Raw genomic sequence first — 14,136 nt, forward strand, 5'->3', positions numbered from 1 at the left:
ACGTGCCGTGAACCTAGATCGAATTTCTAGATGATTTAAGCGCTACAGAGATAACGAGTATATTCAATCCGGATACAGGTGTGTGAAATAGATCCTCAAAGCGAGTACGTAATGCTTACACTATTCACCTTATGTAGAGCGATCTCAAGCTCATACAAGCGATCAATTGGCAGCATGCTCCAAATCCACAACGAAACAGGTAACGCCCCTTCTCTACCTCTCAGCCTATTAGTACACTGTGCTTACCTCTACCAGTGAATATCTTCTCCCACCTAATCGGCTCTGTCCTCTTCTTCACGCTTCCAGTACCCGTATACTACATCCTCCAACCCCGATACAGCACTGCCTCAACCGCCGACCTCATTGTATTTTCCACATTCTTCTTCGGAGTGGCAATATGTTTTCTCCTATCTGCTACGTAAGACAGCTAGACCCCTATTTGACTTCCATCAAGCAAAGCAAACTGACGCAGTTTACCAGCTTCCACATCTTCAACAACCACAGCGAACGAATCCACATCGTCGGAAACCAGCTCGACTACGTACGGTCCCTCTCACCCCAATCCAACCCATTTACTAGCCCCTCTAACCCTTCCTAGCTCGGCATCGTAATCCTAATGTGGGGCTCCACAATCCCATGCATCTACTATGGATTTTTCTGCAACCCCTCCCACCAACTAATATACTACACGCTTGTCTCCGCCCTCGCCCTCCTATGCACCTACGCCACTCTCAGCCCAGTATTCCGCAAACCGAAATACCGGCCTTGGCGCACGCTCATGTACAGCGGTCTGGGCCTCAGCTTCATCATTCCGATTGTGCATGGCTTAGTAGAATATGGGTGGGAAGTGCAAGTTTGGCGGATGAGTTTGGATTGGATGGGGTTAATGACGGGGTTGAATTTGGGAGGCGGGATGGTGTATGCGATGAGGGTAAAATCCTTTTCCTTCCGATACTGTTTTATATTTACGTAAGGTATAAGCTGACAAAAGGGGAATAGATACCAGAGAAGTGGTACCCGAAGCGTTTTGATATATGGGGCGCAAGTCACCAGATTATGCATTGTTTGGTGGTTTGTGCGGGGGTTGCGCATTTGCTGGGGTTACTGAGGGCTTTTGATCATTTGCATGGGCAGGAGGGTGTTTGTGGGACGGGAGACTAGCCTCAGAGTCTTCAAGGTCACAGCATTACTTGAGTTAAGGGATAGACATAGTCAAGTTCAATTCAGTTCAGTTCAATTCAATGAACATTCGACAAATGAAATGTCCAGCATCTGCTGACTGATACAGGTAGACCGCGAGGTAGCATACATGCAACAGGGACAAGTAAGAAAAAGGTAGATAAATTGAAAGGAAACAAAGAAAGAACCTCCAGGTGTAAACCTCTAGATCTACTCAACACGGAGTGGATGACCTTAGCCATTGAAGGAAAGATCTACCAAGGAATACGATGGACCGCCCTCGCCCATATCTTTCTCAGATCAGGGATGAGAAAGAGACTCTCCGATTGTTGGAGAGTAAAAACAAAGTATCGTGTGCACAACACAAGTTGTGTCAATTCAAATTGCAAACACTGCAAGGCTTCCAAAACTTGCGGCAGTGTCCTCACAAAAGCGAGTTGATGCTCGTTTATGTGACATCAAGCCCTTATATTCGAAGAGTATGGGTGCTCGGCTGGGCCTGGGTGAATGCGAACGAGTTATAGCTCCTGCCAGTCGTTCAGCTTGGGAGTGAAGGGGGTCGGGCGATGGAGGTTACGGTCGTGTCGCCTTGAGGTCCAGGTGCGCAACTCTAGGTCGATAACAGCAGAACTCGAAGCATATTCACTTTTTCTGCTCATTTGTCGGCTCTTTAGGTGGCGTCCAACCGGGTTAATACGCTGACATCAGTCTCGCCAACTGCGCCTTTACATCTTCACCCTCAACGAACAATTTACCATACTTGTCCACAACTCCCTCACAGAACTTTTCCCAATCCTTCTCAAAGATCTTGTACGCTTCCTTCTTCTGCTCCTCAGAAAGACAGCTATACTCCAGGCTCCACCTCGCAAGCTGTTTCCAGCTATGGATCGAAATCGCCGGCGCTCCAACCATGATCTGGTAGAATTCGTGAGACATCGAATTACTTCCCGACAAGCCCCTAAGTCAGCATTTTAACAAGTCGCGCGCTCAAGGGGAGGGAAAGAGAAGAGGAAATAGTCACCTGAACAGAGAAGGGTTGTCACTATTAATCGTGCACGGGATGCCGGCGGCTAGAAGCTCGGGGTACGGATGCTCTTTGATGTTTCGGCATAGATGAAGAAGTTCGTTGGAGATCGGGCAAAGCTCGATGCAGATTCCGGGCTCGGAGTTAGATTTTCGTTTGAACTTGTCAATAAGCTGGGGATGTTTTAATAGCGAGAAGCCGTGCCCTATGCGCTTGGACTTAAGGAGTACGGCGTCGTACAAATTAGACTTGCCTGGGTCCTTTGATCCTCCGGTGTCTAGTAAGGTCTCGCCGGCGTGGAAAAGGAAGGGGATATCGAGATCTTTCGCTTTACAGGTTTCTTCGAGGGCGACTAGCTCTTCGTAATAGTGTCCAATGTGATTCGGTCGGTCTTCTGCCCCTACCAGGTCAAATCCTAGGGAATATTAGGCGCGGCAGTGGAGGATAGCTTAACCAGGAAGACTTACCACATATGAGGTCTTCAAATTTCTCCTTTAACTTGATGCAGTCCTCTATCTCGGTTTGCATCCTTTCTTTACCTATTGATCGTGGAGTGCAATAGATGATCTTGAGGCCGAAGGGGAAACGATCCAGCTTTCCTTCGCTTTTGAGCTGAGCCTTTTTCTCCTTGAGGCATTCTACAATCAACTCCATTTGTGCCTCTAGTTTTAGTGCTTCTTTCCCGTCATCCTTTGGGAGGTCTTTATCCATTAACATAGGGCGGAGCTCCGCATACATGACATGCTCTTCGATCATGCGGTCGATCGCAGTACTGATATACCATCTATAGACCTTTTCATAACCGATGAGGCCTTTGAAGTTACGGGTCGCTTGGTTGAAACGCGCCCAGACCCTGTGAGGACAGTCAGTACTGTTCGATTGCAAGAAATGTCAAAAAGCGCACTTACCCATTCACGGTCTGCTTCATACCATATGCCTCTTCCTCGCTGATCACCATTTTCCCCCTAATCCAATTCTCAGCCTCATCCAGAGAAACTTCACCCTGCTCCGAGCTGTTTGGAAGAGGCCCGTTTTTGTCGAGGCTATTAGCCTGTTCCTGCCTGTATTGATTAGAGAATTCCTGTTTCACGAATTCCTCGCGGAATTCGGACCACCGCATCCATTTTAACATTGGCTTTTTTTCCACTGGGTCTTCGACGATGTCCTTATAATTTGGTGAGAAGATATTATAGGATGGGGTATCCTCACGACATATTTTGAAGACCATCTCGGTTTTGTCAAGGTCGTCCTGCGTAAGCAATGACTGAAGGCTACGGATGAACATGTTTGGCATCGACCTGGCCTCTTCCAGTAATCGCCCAGGATTGAGTTCGGCGTTGAAGTGGAGATGCAAGAGTGCCCCCTTTGGCACATCCTTCGCGATCTCGAATATCTTGCTGCTTCCTTCAATGCGGGATTTATTTGTGAGAAACTGTCCGCCCATGTCCAACGTTTTTGGTCCTGGAATAGCCTCTGATGGAATATTTCCAAAGAGCACATCTCGCTCAAACTCTCTCAGCTTCCAGATGATCTGGCCAGCTTTGATCTCAGCCTCAGATGCCGATTGTCTGGCTGGCAGATCCCAGGAGGTGGCCTCTTCGTCTTGCAAAAGTTGCTGACGGTTTTCCGCATACCTTGCATGAGCCTCTTTATTCTTCAAGATTGCTTGAAAGAGCTCGACGGATGTCTTCCGAGCGGTTTTCATCTTTAATGATGATCGCGTCACTGGCATCGGACTCCTTGAAGTCCGTTTTCTCTTCTTGTCCTTATAGTCAGTAAGGGACATCACCAGCCTGTTTGGGTCTTCCTCAGGACTGTGTCTGCCACGTACAGATCTGTGTGGAAGTCAGTGAGGGGCCGGAAATATGCCGCAGCGGGGTGGGTGCTCCTGGCACCAAATCAAAAGGAAATGGAGTAAACAAACAATGATGGTATTAAAAGTCCACACTTCGCCAACCACCCTTGCTCGACCTTGTTTGATCCACTCGAATTGTCAGGCTCAGAGTCAATTGGCATACCTATGAAGCTGGTTCGATGGATTTTGTCACCAGCTTCTCAAGCCAGGGGCAGATAGTAGAGGGAGGTATGGACGAATATGGTAATTGGAAATGATAGAGCGAGGAAGTGTCACAATATGATATTCCTTTTCGCAGCCTGTCCCGGAAGGCTGTGGTATCTTGGAAGCGGCTAACAACCGAGGAGGCTGTGTTTCCAGGGTTGGATCCTGACGGTTAAGGAGGCCCCAATTCGGTCAGACAAGGAATTATACGGTGGTTTCTGTATTGAAGCGACTTGACGCTAACCAGGAGAGAAAAAGTGTGAAGAGGGTTTGATTGTTGCCGGCCTTGTTTTGGGCCTAGGGAAGAGTCACGAGGAGTCAGTACTGCCATCTTAGAATGAGTTGGCCATCAAGAGGTCATGCTGCGCCCCTCTGACCGATTGAATAAAAAGGCTGACTGGCTGGTCGGTCTGGTGCCTAGTAGCAATGACTACGGGAGATTGGAATGGGCTGTTGGAAAGGACCGTGAGGGACATGACTGTAGGGCGAACAGATGGTTTGCACTTGCCATTAATGACACGGAATATCTCCATCCCTTGATTACTGAAAAGGAAATACACGAGAAAGATTGCGGGTGGATCGCGTGCCTGAGGCCACAACCTTTAATAAAGCTTCCACATACATCAGTGCACGCTCTTTGCGGGCAGTCAGTCCGTTGAACAAAAGCCCTAACCGACGCGACAACGGAAAGGTGGCTTTTCGAAGGATTTTATTGACGATGGTGCGGATATGAGGTCGTTGTGCATGCAGCCTGGCGCATGAAGTTGGGAGTATCGGACCGCGATTCGGAGGACCAAGCAATGACGAAATAAAGCGGTGACAGGACAAGCTCTCGGTTGATGGGGCAAGCGGGCGCAGTCGTCTCGGAGCTACCTGCGACAAAGCTGGTGCAAAGAATGAGGTTTCGAAGTCAACCCAGGCGGACTTTGACTTTTGAGGCTATGCTACGCTTCGATGCGCCAGGGGGCTGTTGCCTTCCCGACTTCTCCGGCCTGAGGCATCAACTCTCTACTGTTCGCAGTGAGGCTGAGCATGAGCAAAACGTCCAGTCAAGCCTCGAGCTCTGACCCATGAACGTGCGCAAGGACTTTTCTCTTCATCCTATAGTGTCCCTATTTGCCCACCGCCTCCCGTATTTCGTCCTCAATCGTCAAATGTGTGCCTGAGGCTCTCTTATCATCTTATCATCTTATATACCCTCGTAGCTGCGCCGACGACTACCTTAGCGCTCCGCTGAACCCATGTCTTCACATCGTACTGCTGAGCTCTAGCTTTGGGTTTTCCCCTGCGTATTGTTTCCAAATCACCCGTCGACCACATCATGTTGCATTGGATAGGCCAGCCGGGTCAAGCGAAGCTCGAGGAGCTGCAGCTTGACATTGTTGGATTTTTAGCTATACTGGGAGAGGGTTCGGTTCTCGCTAATGCGCAAGTGTCCACACTATCGAAATGGATCTTCCTGCCACGATTGATTCCAGCTCCACAAGCTCTGATGCGGCCGACCAGGCCAGTCAAGCTTGAACCCGCCCCTGGTCAGGTGACTGGCGTATTCTCGGGCAACCACACAGGTTCAATTAACCACATTGGAAACATCGTCTGGTGAGTCTCTTGCCCAGGCGGTTTCTGCGCGCCTTCCTCGGCTGCCATTGAAGGAGGAACTTCTCGCGAATGAAGGAGGAACTACCCTTCTATGTCTAGGCTGACATAGAACCACAGCGATGCCAGTTTCCTCCCCGAGCACTCTGTCCGCGTCGTCTCCATCGAACGCACTGGCCTTAACGACCTGAAGTCCAAGACCATCGCACCGCTCACATTCGTTCTCTTCCTCGGGTTCTTGCTCTCTGGCCTCCTACTCGCCCTCTCCATATACAAGAAAGATGGCATGTCAATTGTCGCCACAGCTCTTCTTTCCCTCCTCTCCTCACTTATTGGCTGGGGCAATAAATGGACACTAGTGCTCCCTAAGCGCATGGACAGCTCAGGCAAAGTGCCACGGGGTGATGTCGTGATCCGATACCCCAAAGGCAGCTTCCTTGTGGTCCGGTGTACGGAGGATGTGGCAAGGCAGCTCTATTTCGCGCCAGAGACGATAAAGTATCTGTTACAGCATGGCCCCGCGTACAGGATCCTGAGTCTGGTGGGCACAATGATGCTCATGGGGGGCGTCATTTGCCTCGCCAACTCGCAGATTGAACTCCAGGTTGCTTGGGCAGCGTCATATATGCTTCTCGGCTCCTCATACTGGATCGTTGCTGCGCTACCAGCAAAGCTGCATTGGGATTCATCCTGCTACACCGTGCAGAACGAGTACCTTTCTGATTCCTGCACCACCCTCAAGGGCATGCCGAGCGCGAATAACACATACACAAAAGCGCTCTGGAGGACCATCGTCGTAACAAAGAATGTGGACTGGGTTGTAAAGAACGGCGCGGCACCGGATACACCCGCCTGGCGACGCTGGCTAAGTGCCGCACACGAGATGGCCAAAGGGGTGGGACTGGCTGAGAAAGAGCTGGTAGAAGGTGTGCAAACATGGCAAGTCCCAGAATGGGATCCACAAAAGTTTCTGATGGACATGTTGAATGAGCAGGCGCAAGAGGATGAAAAGAGCGTTGCTGAGGGGATTGAGGAGGTCTGAGCTGGATTTTCTTTGGCATTTTTAGTATGAGCGCGCAATCGTTATGGCATACCTCGGCACCTTGAATGGACACGACTTTACGATCTACGACTATCACAACATTGATCTTGTTCTACGCTTTCTTGGTAGCGGCTTGGTATACAACAAAATCACATATCACAGCCTCTGGTCACAGGCATAGGAATTTTGGGCAGACTGCAATTTGGATTGGCATCTTGTAATATTTATTCTTGGATGAATCTGCATTTTGACTTGGATATGTCACCACACTGAATCATTACCTGAATCATGGTGACGAATATCGCCAATGAGCTGTTACATCCTGCCCTCATGGGCAGCGCTCTCGCGAGGATGGTGGCAGCCCCACGCAACCCTAAGACTCAGTTCGCTGCATGGCAGACGAGTCGTTCAGCCCTCGCAGCTAGCAAAGCCTGCGCTGTCGTGACACTCGTTCGACAGTGCATCGGCCGTCCATAAGCAGCCAAAGCCACGTGAAGATCCACCGATCATATCTTCGATATCTTCATTCTTCCCTTGCGCCTTCCTCAAGGAGCAATCCTCCACCTTTGTTCCACTTCCACCTTTCTCTTCACCACACTCCTCAACCACTCATCCAAATTAACCTGACTTCCATCAACCTCCACACCTTCGTTCAACCCTACCCCCCCCTTGTCTTTACAACACACCTCCTCAGCCATCTCACACGCCTCGTCCCACTCCTCATAAGTGAACACGCCGTGACTCTCATTCAACAGCAATTTCCTATTTCCAGAGAACGCGAAGACATGAGTCGACCGTATTGGTCTTGCACGCAGCAGATCATCGGCCGTAGGGGCCAGCAGCGGTGCTATAGGCTTGGAAGATTTCGACGCTGGAATAGCGACGAGCACGGAAGTCAGGGTTGTAGACAGGGGAATGGATGCGCTTAGGAGGGTGAGGAGTGCGGTTTGAAGGAGGTGGGGAAGGAGCGCTAGACTCTGCGCTTTGTCAATACCCAAAATATACCTAAGACTTGTCCAAAGTAGCAAAGGGTAGGAGGGTGGGGGCGTGGGCTCACAGTGTTCACATCAGTTACGGTCCCCCCTTCAGGCAGACTCCGAACTTGCAGTGTGATTTGGACGAGGGTTCGCGGTATGCTCCGCGTCAGGATGATGCTACGGAGGGTGTTGTGGAGAAGGGTTTCTAAGTGGCGTTCTTTGGGACCTAGGTAGGTTTTCTGTTAGCTCTAGAACGACGATTCGCGGGGAAGATGAATTGAACTAAGCACCTACTTCCAATACCAGCGGCAGGTCTCACGTGAATCTCCAGGGTAGCTTCCTCGGGCATCTCATCTCTGCGTTGGACCTCAATGGGGCCATTCACAGCGCCGATGACGGAGTAGCCGTTGTGTGTGTAAGTCGCGGAGCCGTCTGCGCGATGGAGATGCGAGAGGTGGGCTTCTGGGGCCATTTTTGCGTTAGAAAACCAGGATCGGAAGATGTTGCGATTGCTGGTGGTGGAGGGGAAATGCAGGTCCAGCCTTGTCCAAAAAGTTCGCGGGGCTGGCCGCTGAAAGCTCTGTGCACCACGCGCCCGCAGCTCGAACCGAGGCCGGCAACTGGCCAGCTCAAGCGTCAACATCCGCTCTCACTCTCACTCCCTCGCTCTCTCCCTCATATACCTTGTATCTGGTGTTTAGGATAGAGTCTCAAAACATGGCGGGCTCATCGCGTGCACAATCGCCCACCAAGCGTCTCCTCACCGAACTCCAAACCTACCACTCCGACCCCAACGAAGCACTCGTAGAACTAGGACCCGTAGACGACGATGAATTGATGCATTGGCGGGCGGTTATGAAAGGCGTACCTGGTACGGCATATGAAGGTTTGTTCCACCTCTCGCACTGCTTCCAAACCACCCCTACAGAGGTATACAGGCACGGATAGCGGTGATATGAGCTATGCTAACCGCCCCCCTCCCTCTAGACGGCCTCTGGGCGCTCAGCATCTCAATCCCCCCAACCTACCCGCTCACACCCCCCGCCATAAAATTCATAACCCCTATCTGTCACCCGAACGTGGACTTCAAAACTGGTGAAATCTGTCTTGATCTGCTGAAATCCTCGTGGTCGCCAGCGTACACCATCACGACGACGTTGACGAGCATACACCAGTTGTTAACCAGTGCGGAGCCGGATAGCCCGTTGAATGTGGACATTGCGCAGCTTTTGCGACAGGGCGATTATGTGGGTGCGGAGGCGTTGATTAGGTTCTATAGCGAGACGGAACGGTGGGTTGGCGAGAGGAGAAGGTAGGGTAGGGACTTAGGGAATTGGTGCTGGGGGTGGGCGGAGCCGTGGTGAGGGGAATGTGTGGAAATCGGGAGAAGGGAGAGGGATGAGGGGCTTTGGATAAGGATTTTGGGTTTTGTGGCGAGGAGAACTTGGAGTAGGAGCGGATATATCATACGACTAGGAATTTGGACGGATGTCCTACCAGCATGGGGGTTAATCGCTAGATATCAAACGGCTCTCGTAAGTAGAGGATGGATTCAATGATTCGCGATTTGATTGCACACTCCGTTATAATACCATATCTACACTGGCCGCTCACCTCCTATCCCGTTACGCCTACCACTTCTATATCTATCCACGGTGGGTAGCTGGGTAGCCGTCTACAAGACGTCGGTCAAATGGCTATATTTCTGCTGGTACGGAAGTATTCGAAAGAAACTAGACTGCTTTGGGATTTACCCTCGCATTGCTGGTTGCATGAGGAAGTGTGTCAGCTACGCTGGCTGGATGATTCGACTATTAGATAACAAGAGAGCGGAGTTCATGTAGATGTCTTAGAAATCAGACATACAAGACCTTACTACCGGGAGATCGGCAAGAGTGTCCGGGACGGAATCTTCCAAATATTATTCTATGGGATCCAGGGCAGACAGACTGACCAGACAGGATGCTCGAAGAGCTGACGGAAATCCCCATTTGCCGTCTGCGCCTCACAATTTGCACGCTCGTCCAAATCAACCTGGGTCAAGATATCCCTTCAATTTCTACTATCCATACAGGACTAATACATATTTTAATTCGTCTCGGTAAACAGTTTGTTTTTTTGGGAATTAGAAAGATGCTCGCTCCACAGCATCGCCACCAATGCTGCGTCACAAACGAATAGATTTCTAATTGACCGACTCTTGGATCTCCGCAGACATCAGCTCTGCGGGATGACGGCAAAAGTTTAGACAGGGGACCATACCATATTAGTTTGGGTTGAGGACACAATGTTAAGCACGCAACGATCTCAATCTCGGCATTTTATGTCCAAAAGTAGGGCCTTAAAAGCACAGAGGCCGACTCGTTAGGCAGATATTCGTCACGAGAAAATTGAATGCACATACTTGATTAATCGTAACGAAACCCAAGCACTAAACTTATCCACTTTCTCTACGTACGTATCGCATACCTATCTACGTACGTGGTCTTTAAGTACAATGCTTTCTAGCCAGCCAGAATCTCCAGCCAAACATTTATTCCAACCGCCCACGACGTCGTACTGCAGGGTGAAGAAACTAGAGGTTAACTCCGAGAATGTATCTTCTACATGCGAGTCTAGGTCCGGAGTGGTTGTGGATGGAGGGTGGGGCAGTAAGTTTTCCAGTTGAAGTAGTTGATAAACACAGTCAGATGGCGGATACTCCGCACTCAGTCCCGAAGCCTCGGCAGGCAGTTCGGACGCGCTGCCTATCTGTTGGTGATATGTGATCGATGAGATGAGATGAGCTGAGGGAGAATGCCAGACTCCTAGCAGCCGAATACAAATATCGACATTTGAGAAACGGTACGAAGCCCTCGTACGCTCATAGCGGGCATGAGGGAGGGAGTGTAGCTGAACACCCACAGGTACCACGGGAGGCGCAGCTCGTCAGTGAGGAGAAACAGGAAGCCTTCCTGGACGTTGAATGCGTAATTTCCAACCTGAAGCGATAGGTGTACCTCCAAGTTCGACTGCGTGGCGAAATACTCCAAGCTCAACGTCACCTACCGCTCGGGATTGACGCAGACAGACCGGTGAGATAAAGAGTGCTAGCACCAGCACAAGGCGGTCTGCCAACGATCATCAGATCTTTAGGGGAAACGGTAAGCGGGAGAGGAGAGTGGTGGAGCGAAGACGTTGGAATTGAGGTTGTTAAGCGACGTCTACAGTCACTTGATTGGGTGGGGGGTGCGGAAGGAATGTGGCTGTGCATGCAGCTTGCGCCACGGGTAGAGAAAGATGGGCCCGGATAGGGGTGTACAAATTCGGGAACTTGAGGGTGTAGCGATATGCTGGCGCCTAGATGGCTACTATGGCGTGACGGAGGACCGGTGAAAGTCTCGCATGCCAGTACACGTTACATAACATCAGGGAGACTTAATATGTTTCTTGCTGGTGCAGCTGGGCACGCAGTGAAAGAGGCGCTGTCCTCGACTCCCTGCTTGATGGCCAATGCAAGCTCCAAGTACTAACATGCCAGAAATCTAAAATTGAAGTAATGTCCCCTGAGTAACAGCAAAGATCTACTAAACCCTCTCCTTATATCCTCTTTCTCTTTTGAAACTGAATGCTTCTCAAGATTAGTTTCCGAGTGTGTTTTGCCTTCGAAGAAGAAAAGACCTACTCATCTTACAACGCCCTGCTATTAGGGGTAGAGAGACAACTCAGTTGCCGCGTGGCAACGGCATCCCCGTCCGCTGTTTTGAAGAAAATGGCCCAAAGAGGAAGCGACTCGGGCATACTTTAAAGATGAAGAACGCTTACCTCTCAGCACAATTTACAAGTCAACCACTCACGGCGTACCCATGCGTCATTTTGCTTTGAGGTTGTACCGAAGCAGGTTATGAGGGTTTGATATCTGTCACGCGCGTTCCATCGCACGCCGTCATGCTAGGTAATGTGTAATAGGCTTCTGCATCTGGAAATCGCTGTCGAGAGGACAGTGCGAATATTTGTTGCCGTCTTGGAGGGGCTTGATATTGCAAAGTTGGTGTCCTTTGGGAAACTCCGCACAATAGCGTCCTCGGCTCGGCGCTTGTGAGAGCACAAGAAGGCCTCCATCACCGAACAGCTGGCTCCGATCACCGGGGGCGTCCTGTGGGAGCCACCATTGTGAAGCTTGGTATGCGGCTCTTTCTCTTCTTGTCGCGAGATGTCTCAATTGATGAATCCAGACTCGGAACATCGAGACCCTTTGGCCAGCCCAGGTACTTTATGGCTGGCGCTAGTGGCTGGCGATCCAGACACTTCAGATCTGGCTTTCCTGGAGGATTGGAGATCTGGTGGAGCTATAATTTTAGAAGCCATGATGAATATATCCTTAACGCAGTGAATGTCAAGAACGGTAAAGTCGCATTGAGAAGGAAGATAAAAGCCGAAGGCCGGCAGCTCTCCTCCAAGCATGACAGGAGGAGATCGAGCTCAGTGACTTTACTTTTCATTGCCAAAGGCTTCATGGCTTCCCTCCAGACGCGCGTGGAGGAGCTTGAAGTTCGGTTGGCGGCCGCAGTGCAGCTGAAGGCGTCGGTGGCCAGCATCACGCGTCGCGACAAAACAGGCTCGCGATGAAGCTTGATCTCAGGGTGCTTTGGTGGCGGTCGAGGGTGTGATGGTGTGGGAAAGTGGGTGTAAGGTCCAGCTCGCCCGTTGTTCGAGGATTCCTTCGGATCTCGGCGTGCGCTGCACTGTGGGAGAAAGGCCGCGCCAACCCGACGCCTCCTGTTCCCACTTCAGCTGAAGATTCCGCACCCAACTTCATGCCAAGGCCCGCACCTCTGCTGAAGTCGCTCGCATCCAATGCTAACCATGCTGCTTCCGGGCTACCCTAGCAGCCTTGTCCTGTAAATCATCGAGAGGCGTGCCTGTCACAGCTGAAAATCACGAACTTTGGCTGTCGATCATGGAAACGCTTCACTTGCCTCCGCGCATCTCGTGCATCATCCTCCTTTGAGGAGAGCTGGCTGTCCTTTGTTTCATCGTACCATGGACCGCATTCTGGTTATTCTTGGTCGTGCCACCGCGCGGAAGCCCTGCTGCTGGTGCGGCGTGGTGCTTTTCCCGTGCTGCTATTATGAGGGGCGCTCCCTTCACGATGCAGACGCGACCTGAAGCTCGCCGCCCGTCATATTTAACCCATGTGCTAATCCTACAGGACGCTTTGCAAGTTATTTGCTGACATTCACCGGAGCATACATGCCCTAGTGCTTATGCCAACGGTTCTCCCGCTTCCATGTGAGTTCTTTGAAAGCTGCGCGTGGTCCCCTCCCACTGACTGGCTGATAGAGCCAGACACCTGCATCCCACGACACCCTCCCATATGCAGAGGAGATCATCTTAAAGCTCAGTTGCCCTTGACCCTTTTGCAACTTCTTCATGCCTCCTCCGTCCGTACCCACGGGCCCGTCCCGTATATCAGGCTTTCCGATATCGAATGGATATGCCCAGCTACCAGAGATCTTTCTGTTCGTCCTTGTTGTTGCAAGCTGTATAAGATGTGGAGTGCTATATTGCACCAGAAGAAAGAGACGGGTAAGAAAGCAATGCCAGCAAGCTCAAGAGAAGAACCGGACATCATACCCTATCCCTCCAGAGAAAGATTCAAGACGGTTTCAAATTTCTTCGGAGAGCTTCACAACGCCACCTTCTTTCAAGCCCATATATCCCTGGAAAACTCCACCACAGCCTCTCCCAGGACCATATGATCCACGATTATATCCTCTCCCAACAATACGTCGACACTCAGACCCAGATCCCTCGCCGGAGTCCCTGGATCAAACCACAATATCCTATTCTCGTCGCGTCTCAACAAACAGCATGCCAGCCCGCCAATACACCCTCCAAGGCACAATCACCACCGCCAACAATGGTACCTCCGGCTGGCGGCGCAATCAATGGGTAGTCTCGGGAGGATGATTCGAGCGATTCCTTATCATCTGACCCAAGCCAGCCAGCTCACCACGCCAATCCTGCAAACCGGCTCCAAAAGTCTGACAACATTCTACCGGATTGGGTATTTCGAAATACGCCCTCCAAGATCATGTGAAGTTGCGCTTCGGGATGCGTTGCGCGTCTAGACCGCTCCGCACTAAGCGCAAGTCTCATCTCGTCTCATGGGAATTTTACGCCCTCGGTTCATTCCAAGGTTCTGGCTTGGCCGCCTGGTCGGTGGCTGTCTGCTTACCAGCTGAGTGGGGTGGTTTGGAGCCGGGCAAGCAAAATA

The 14,136-nt window shown here is 50.9% G+C and overlaps 7 protein-coding genes across 7 annotated transcripts; 4 read left to right on the plus strand and 3 right to left on the minus strand.

The window, feature by feature from the left end:
- Positions 1 to 46: 46 nt before the first annotated feature.
- BDR25DRAFT_294102 (Hly-III related protein) lies at positions 47 to 1,161 on the plus strand (the record flags this gene model as incomplete). The annotated part of the gene is made up of 6 exons (XM_033688761.1): positions 47 to 80; positions 140 to 199; positions 256 to 418; positions 481 to 541; positions 599 to 931; positions 1,000 to 1,161. Exons 2-6 carry the CDS (start codon positions 175 to 177, stop codon positions 1,159 to 1,161), a joined length of 744 nt encoding a protein of 247 aa, XP_033542908.1. The 5' UTR covers positions 47 to 80; positions 140 to 174.
- A 625-nt stretch (positions 1,162 to 1,786) lies between these two features.
- On the minus strand, positions 1,787 to 4,405 carry BDR25DRAFT_79131 (Metallo-dependent hydrolase). Its single transcript, XM_033699050.1, has 5 exons — positions 4,128 to 4,405; positions 3,112 to 4,038; positions 2,671 to 3,056; positions 2,201 to 2,618; positions 1,787 to 2,122 (listed from the first exon to the last, which is right to left on the minus strand). Exons 1-5 carry the CDS (start codon positions 4,217 to 4,219, stop codon positions 1,870 to 1,872), a joined length of 2,076 nt encoding a protein of 691 aa, XP_033542909.1. The 5' UTR covers positions 4,220 to 4,405; the 3' UTR covers positions 1,787 to 1,869.
- A 1,051-nt stretch (positions 4,406 to 5,456) lies between these two features.
- On the plus strand, positions 5,457 to 7,137 carry BDR25DRAFT_79147 (uncharacterized protein). The gene is made up of 2 exons (XM_033699051.1): positions 5,457 to 5,861; positions 5,979 to 7,137. Exons 1-2 carry the CDS (start codon positions 5,584 to 5,586, stop codon positions 6,898 to 6,900), a joined length of 1,200 nt encoding a protein of 399 aa, XP_033542910.1. The 5' UTR covers positions 5,457 to 5,583; the 3' UTR covers positions 6,901 to 7,137.
- Positions 7,138 to 7,163: 26 nt separating this feature from the next.
- Positions 7,164 to 8,384, minus strand: BDR25DRAFT_269156 (uncharacterized protein). The gene is made up of 3 exons (XM_033687149.1): positions 8,172 to 8,384; positions 7,958 to 8,103; positions 7,164 to 7,877 (listed from the first exon to the last, which is right to left on the minus strand). The coding sequence occupies exons 1-3, from the start codon at positions 8,347 to 8,349 to the stop codon at positions 7,446 to 7,448; spliced, it is 756 nt and encodes a 251-aa protein (XP_033542911.1). The 5' UTR covers positions 8,350 to 8,384; the 3' UTR covers positions 7,164 to 7,445.
- Positions 8,385 to 8,594: 210 nt separating this feature from the next.
- On the plus strand, positions 8,595 to 9,585 carry BDR25DRAFT_269158 (ubiquitin-conjugating enzyme; the record flags this gene model as incomplete). The annotated part of the gene is made up of 2 exons (XM_033687150.1): positions 8,595 to 8,763; positions 8,865 to 9,585. The coding sequence occupies 2 exons, from the start codon at positions 8,595 to 8,597 to the stop codon at positions 9,191 to 9,193; spliced, it is 498 nt and encodes a 165-aa protein (XP_033542912.1). The 3' UTR covers positions 9,194 to 9,585.
- A 1,709-nt stretch (positions 9,586 to 11,294) lies between these two features.
- On the minus strand, positions 11,295 to 13,249 carry BDR25DRAFT_359859 (uncharacterized protein; the record flags this gene model as incomplete). Its single annotated transcript, XM_033696162.1, has 13 exons — positions 11,295 to 11,401; positions 11,445 to 11,540; positions 11,579 to 11,658; positions 11,692 to 11,807; positions 11,859 to 11,972; positions 12,003 to 12,073; positions 12,101 to 12,180; positions 12,243 to 12,431; positions 12,458 to 12,741; positions 12,799 to 12,882; positions 12,906 to 13,088; positions 13,132 to 13,164; positions 13,190 to 13,249. 13 exons carry the CDS (start codon positions 13,247 to 13,249, stop codon positions 11,295 to 11,297), a joined length of 1,497 nt encoding a protein of 498 aa, XP_033542913.1.
- Positions 12,993 to 13,915, plus strand: BDR25DRAFT_79177 (uncharacterized protein). The gene is made up of 2 exons (XM_033699052.1): positions 12,993 to 13,148; positions 13,200 to 13,915. The coding sequence occupies exon 2, from the start codon at positions 13,290 to 13,292 to the stop codon at positions 13,827 to 13,829; it is 540 nt and encodes a 179-aa protein (XP_033542914.1). The 5' UTR covers positions 12,993 to 13,148; positions 13,200 to 13,289; the 3' UTR covers positions 13,830 to 13,915.
- The last annotated feature ends 221 nt before the right edge of the window (positions 13,916 to 14,136 follow it).

The sequence above is a fragment of the Lindgomyces ingoldianus genome (genome assembly GCF_010093535.1).
Source record: "Lindgomyces ingoldianus strain ATCC 200398 unplaced genomic scaffold BDR25scaffold_35, whole genome shotgun sequence".
In the NCBI taxonomy this organism is placed as follows: Eukaryota; Fungi; Ascomycota; class Dothideomycetes; order Pleosporales; family Lindgomycetaceae; genus Lindgomyces; species Lindgomyces ingoldianus.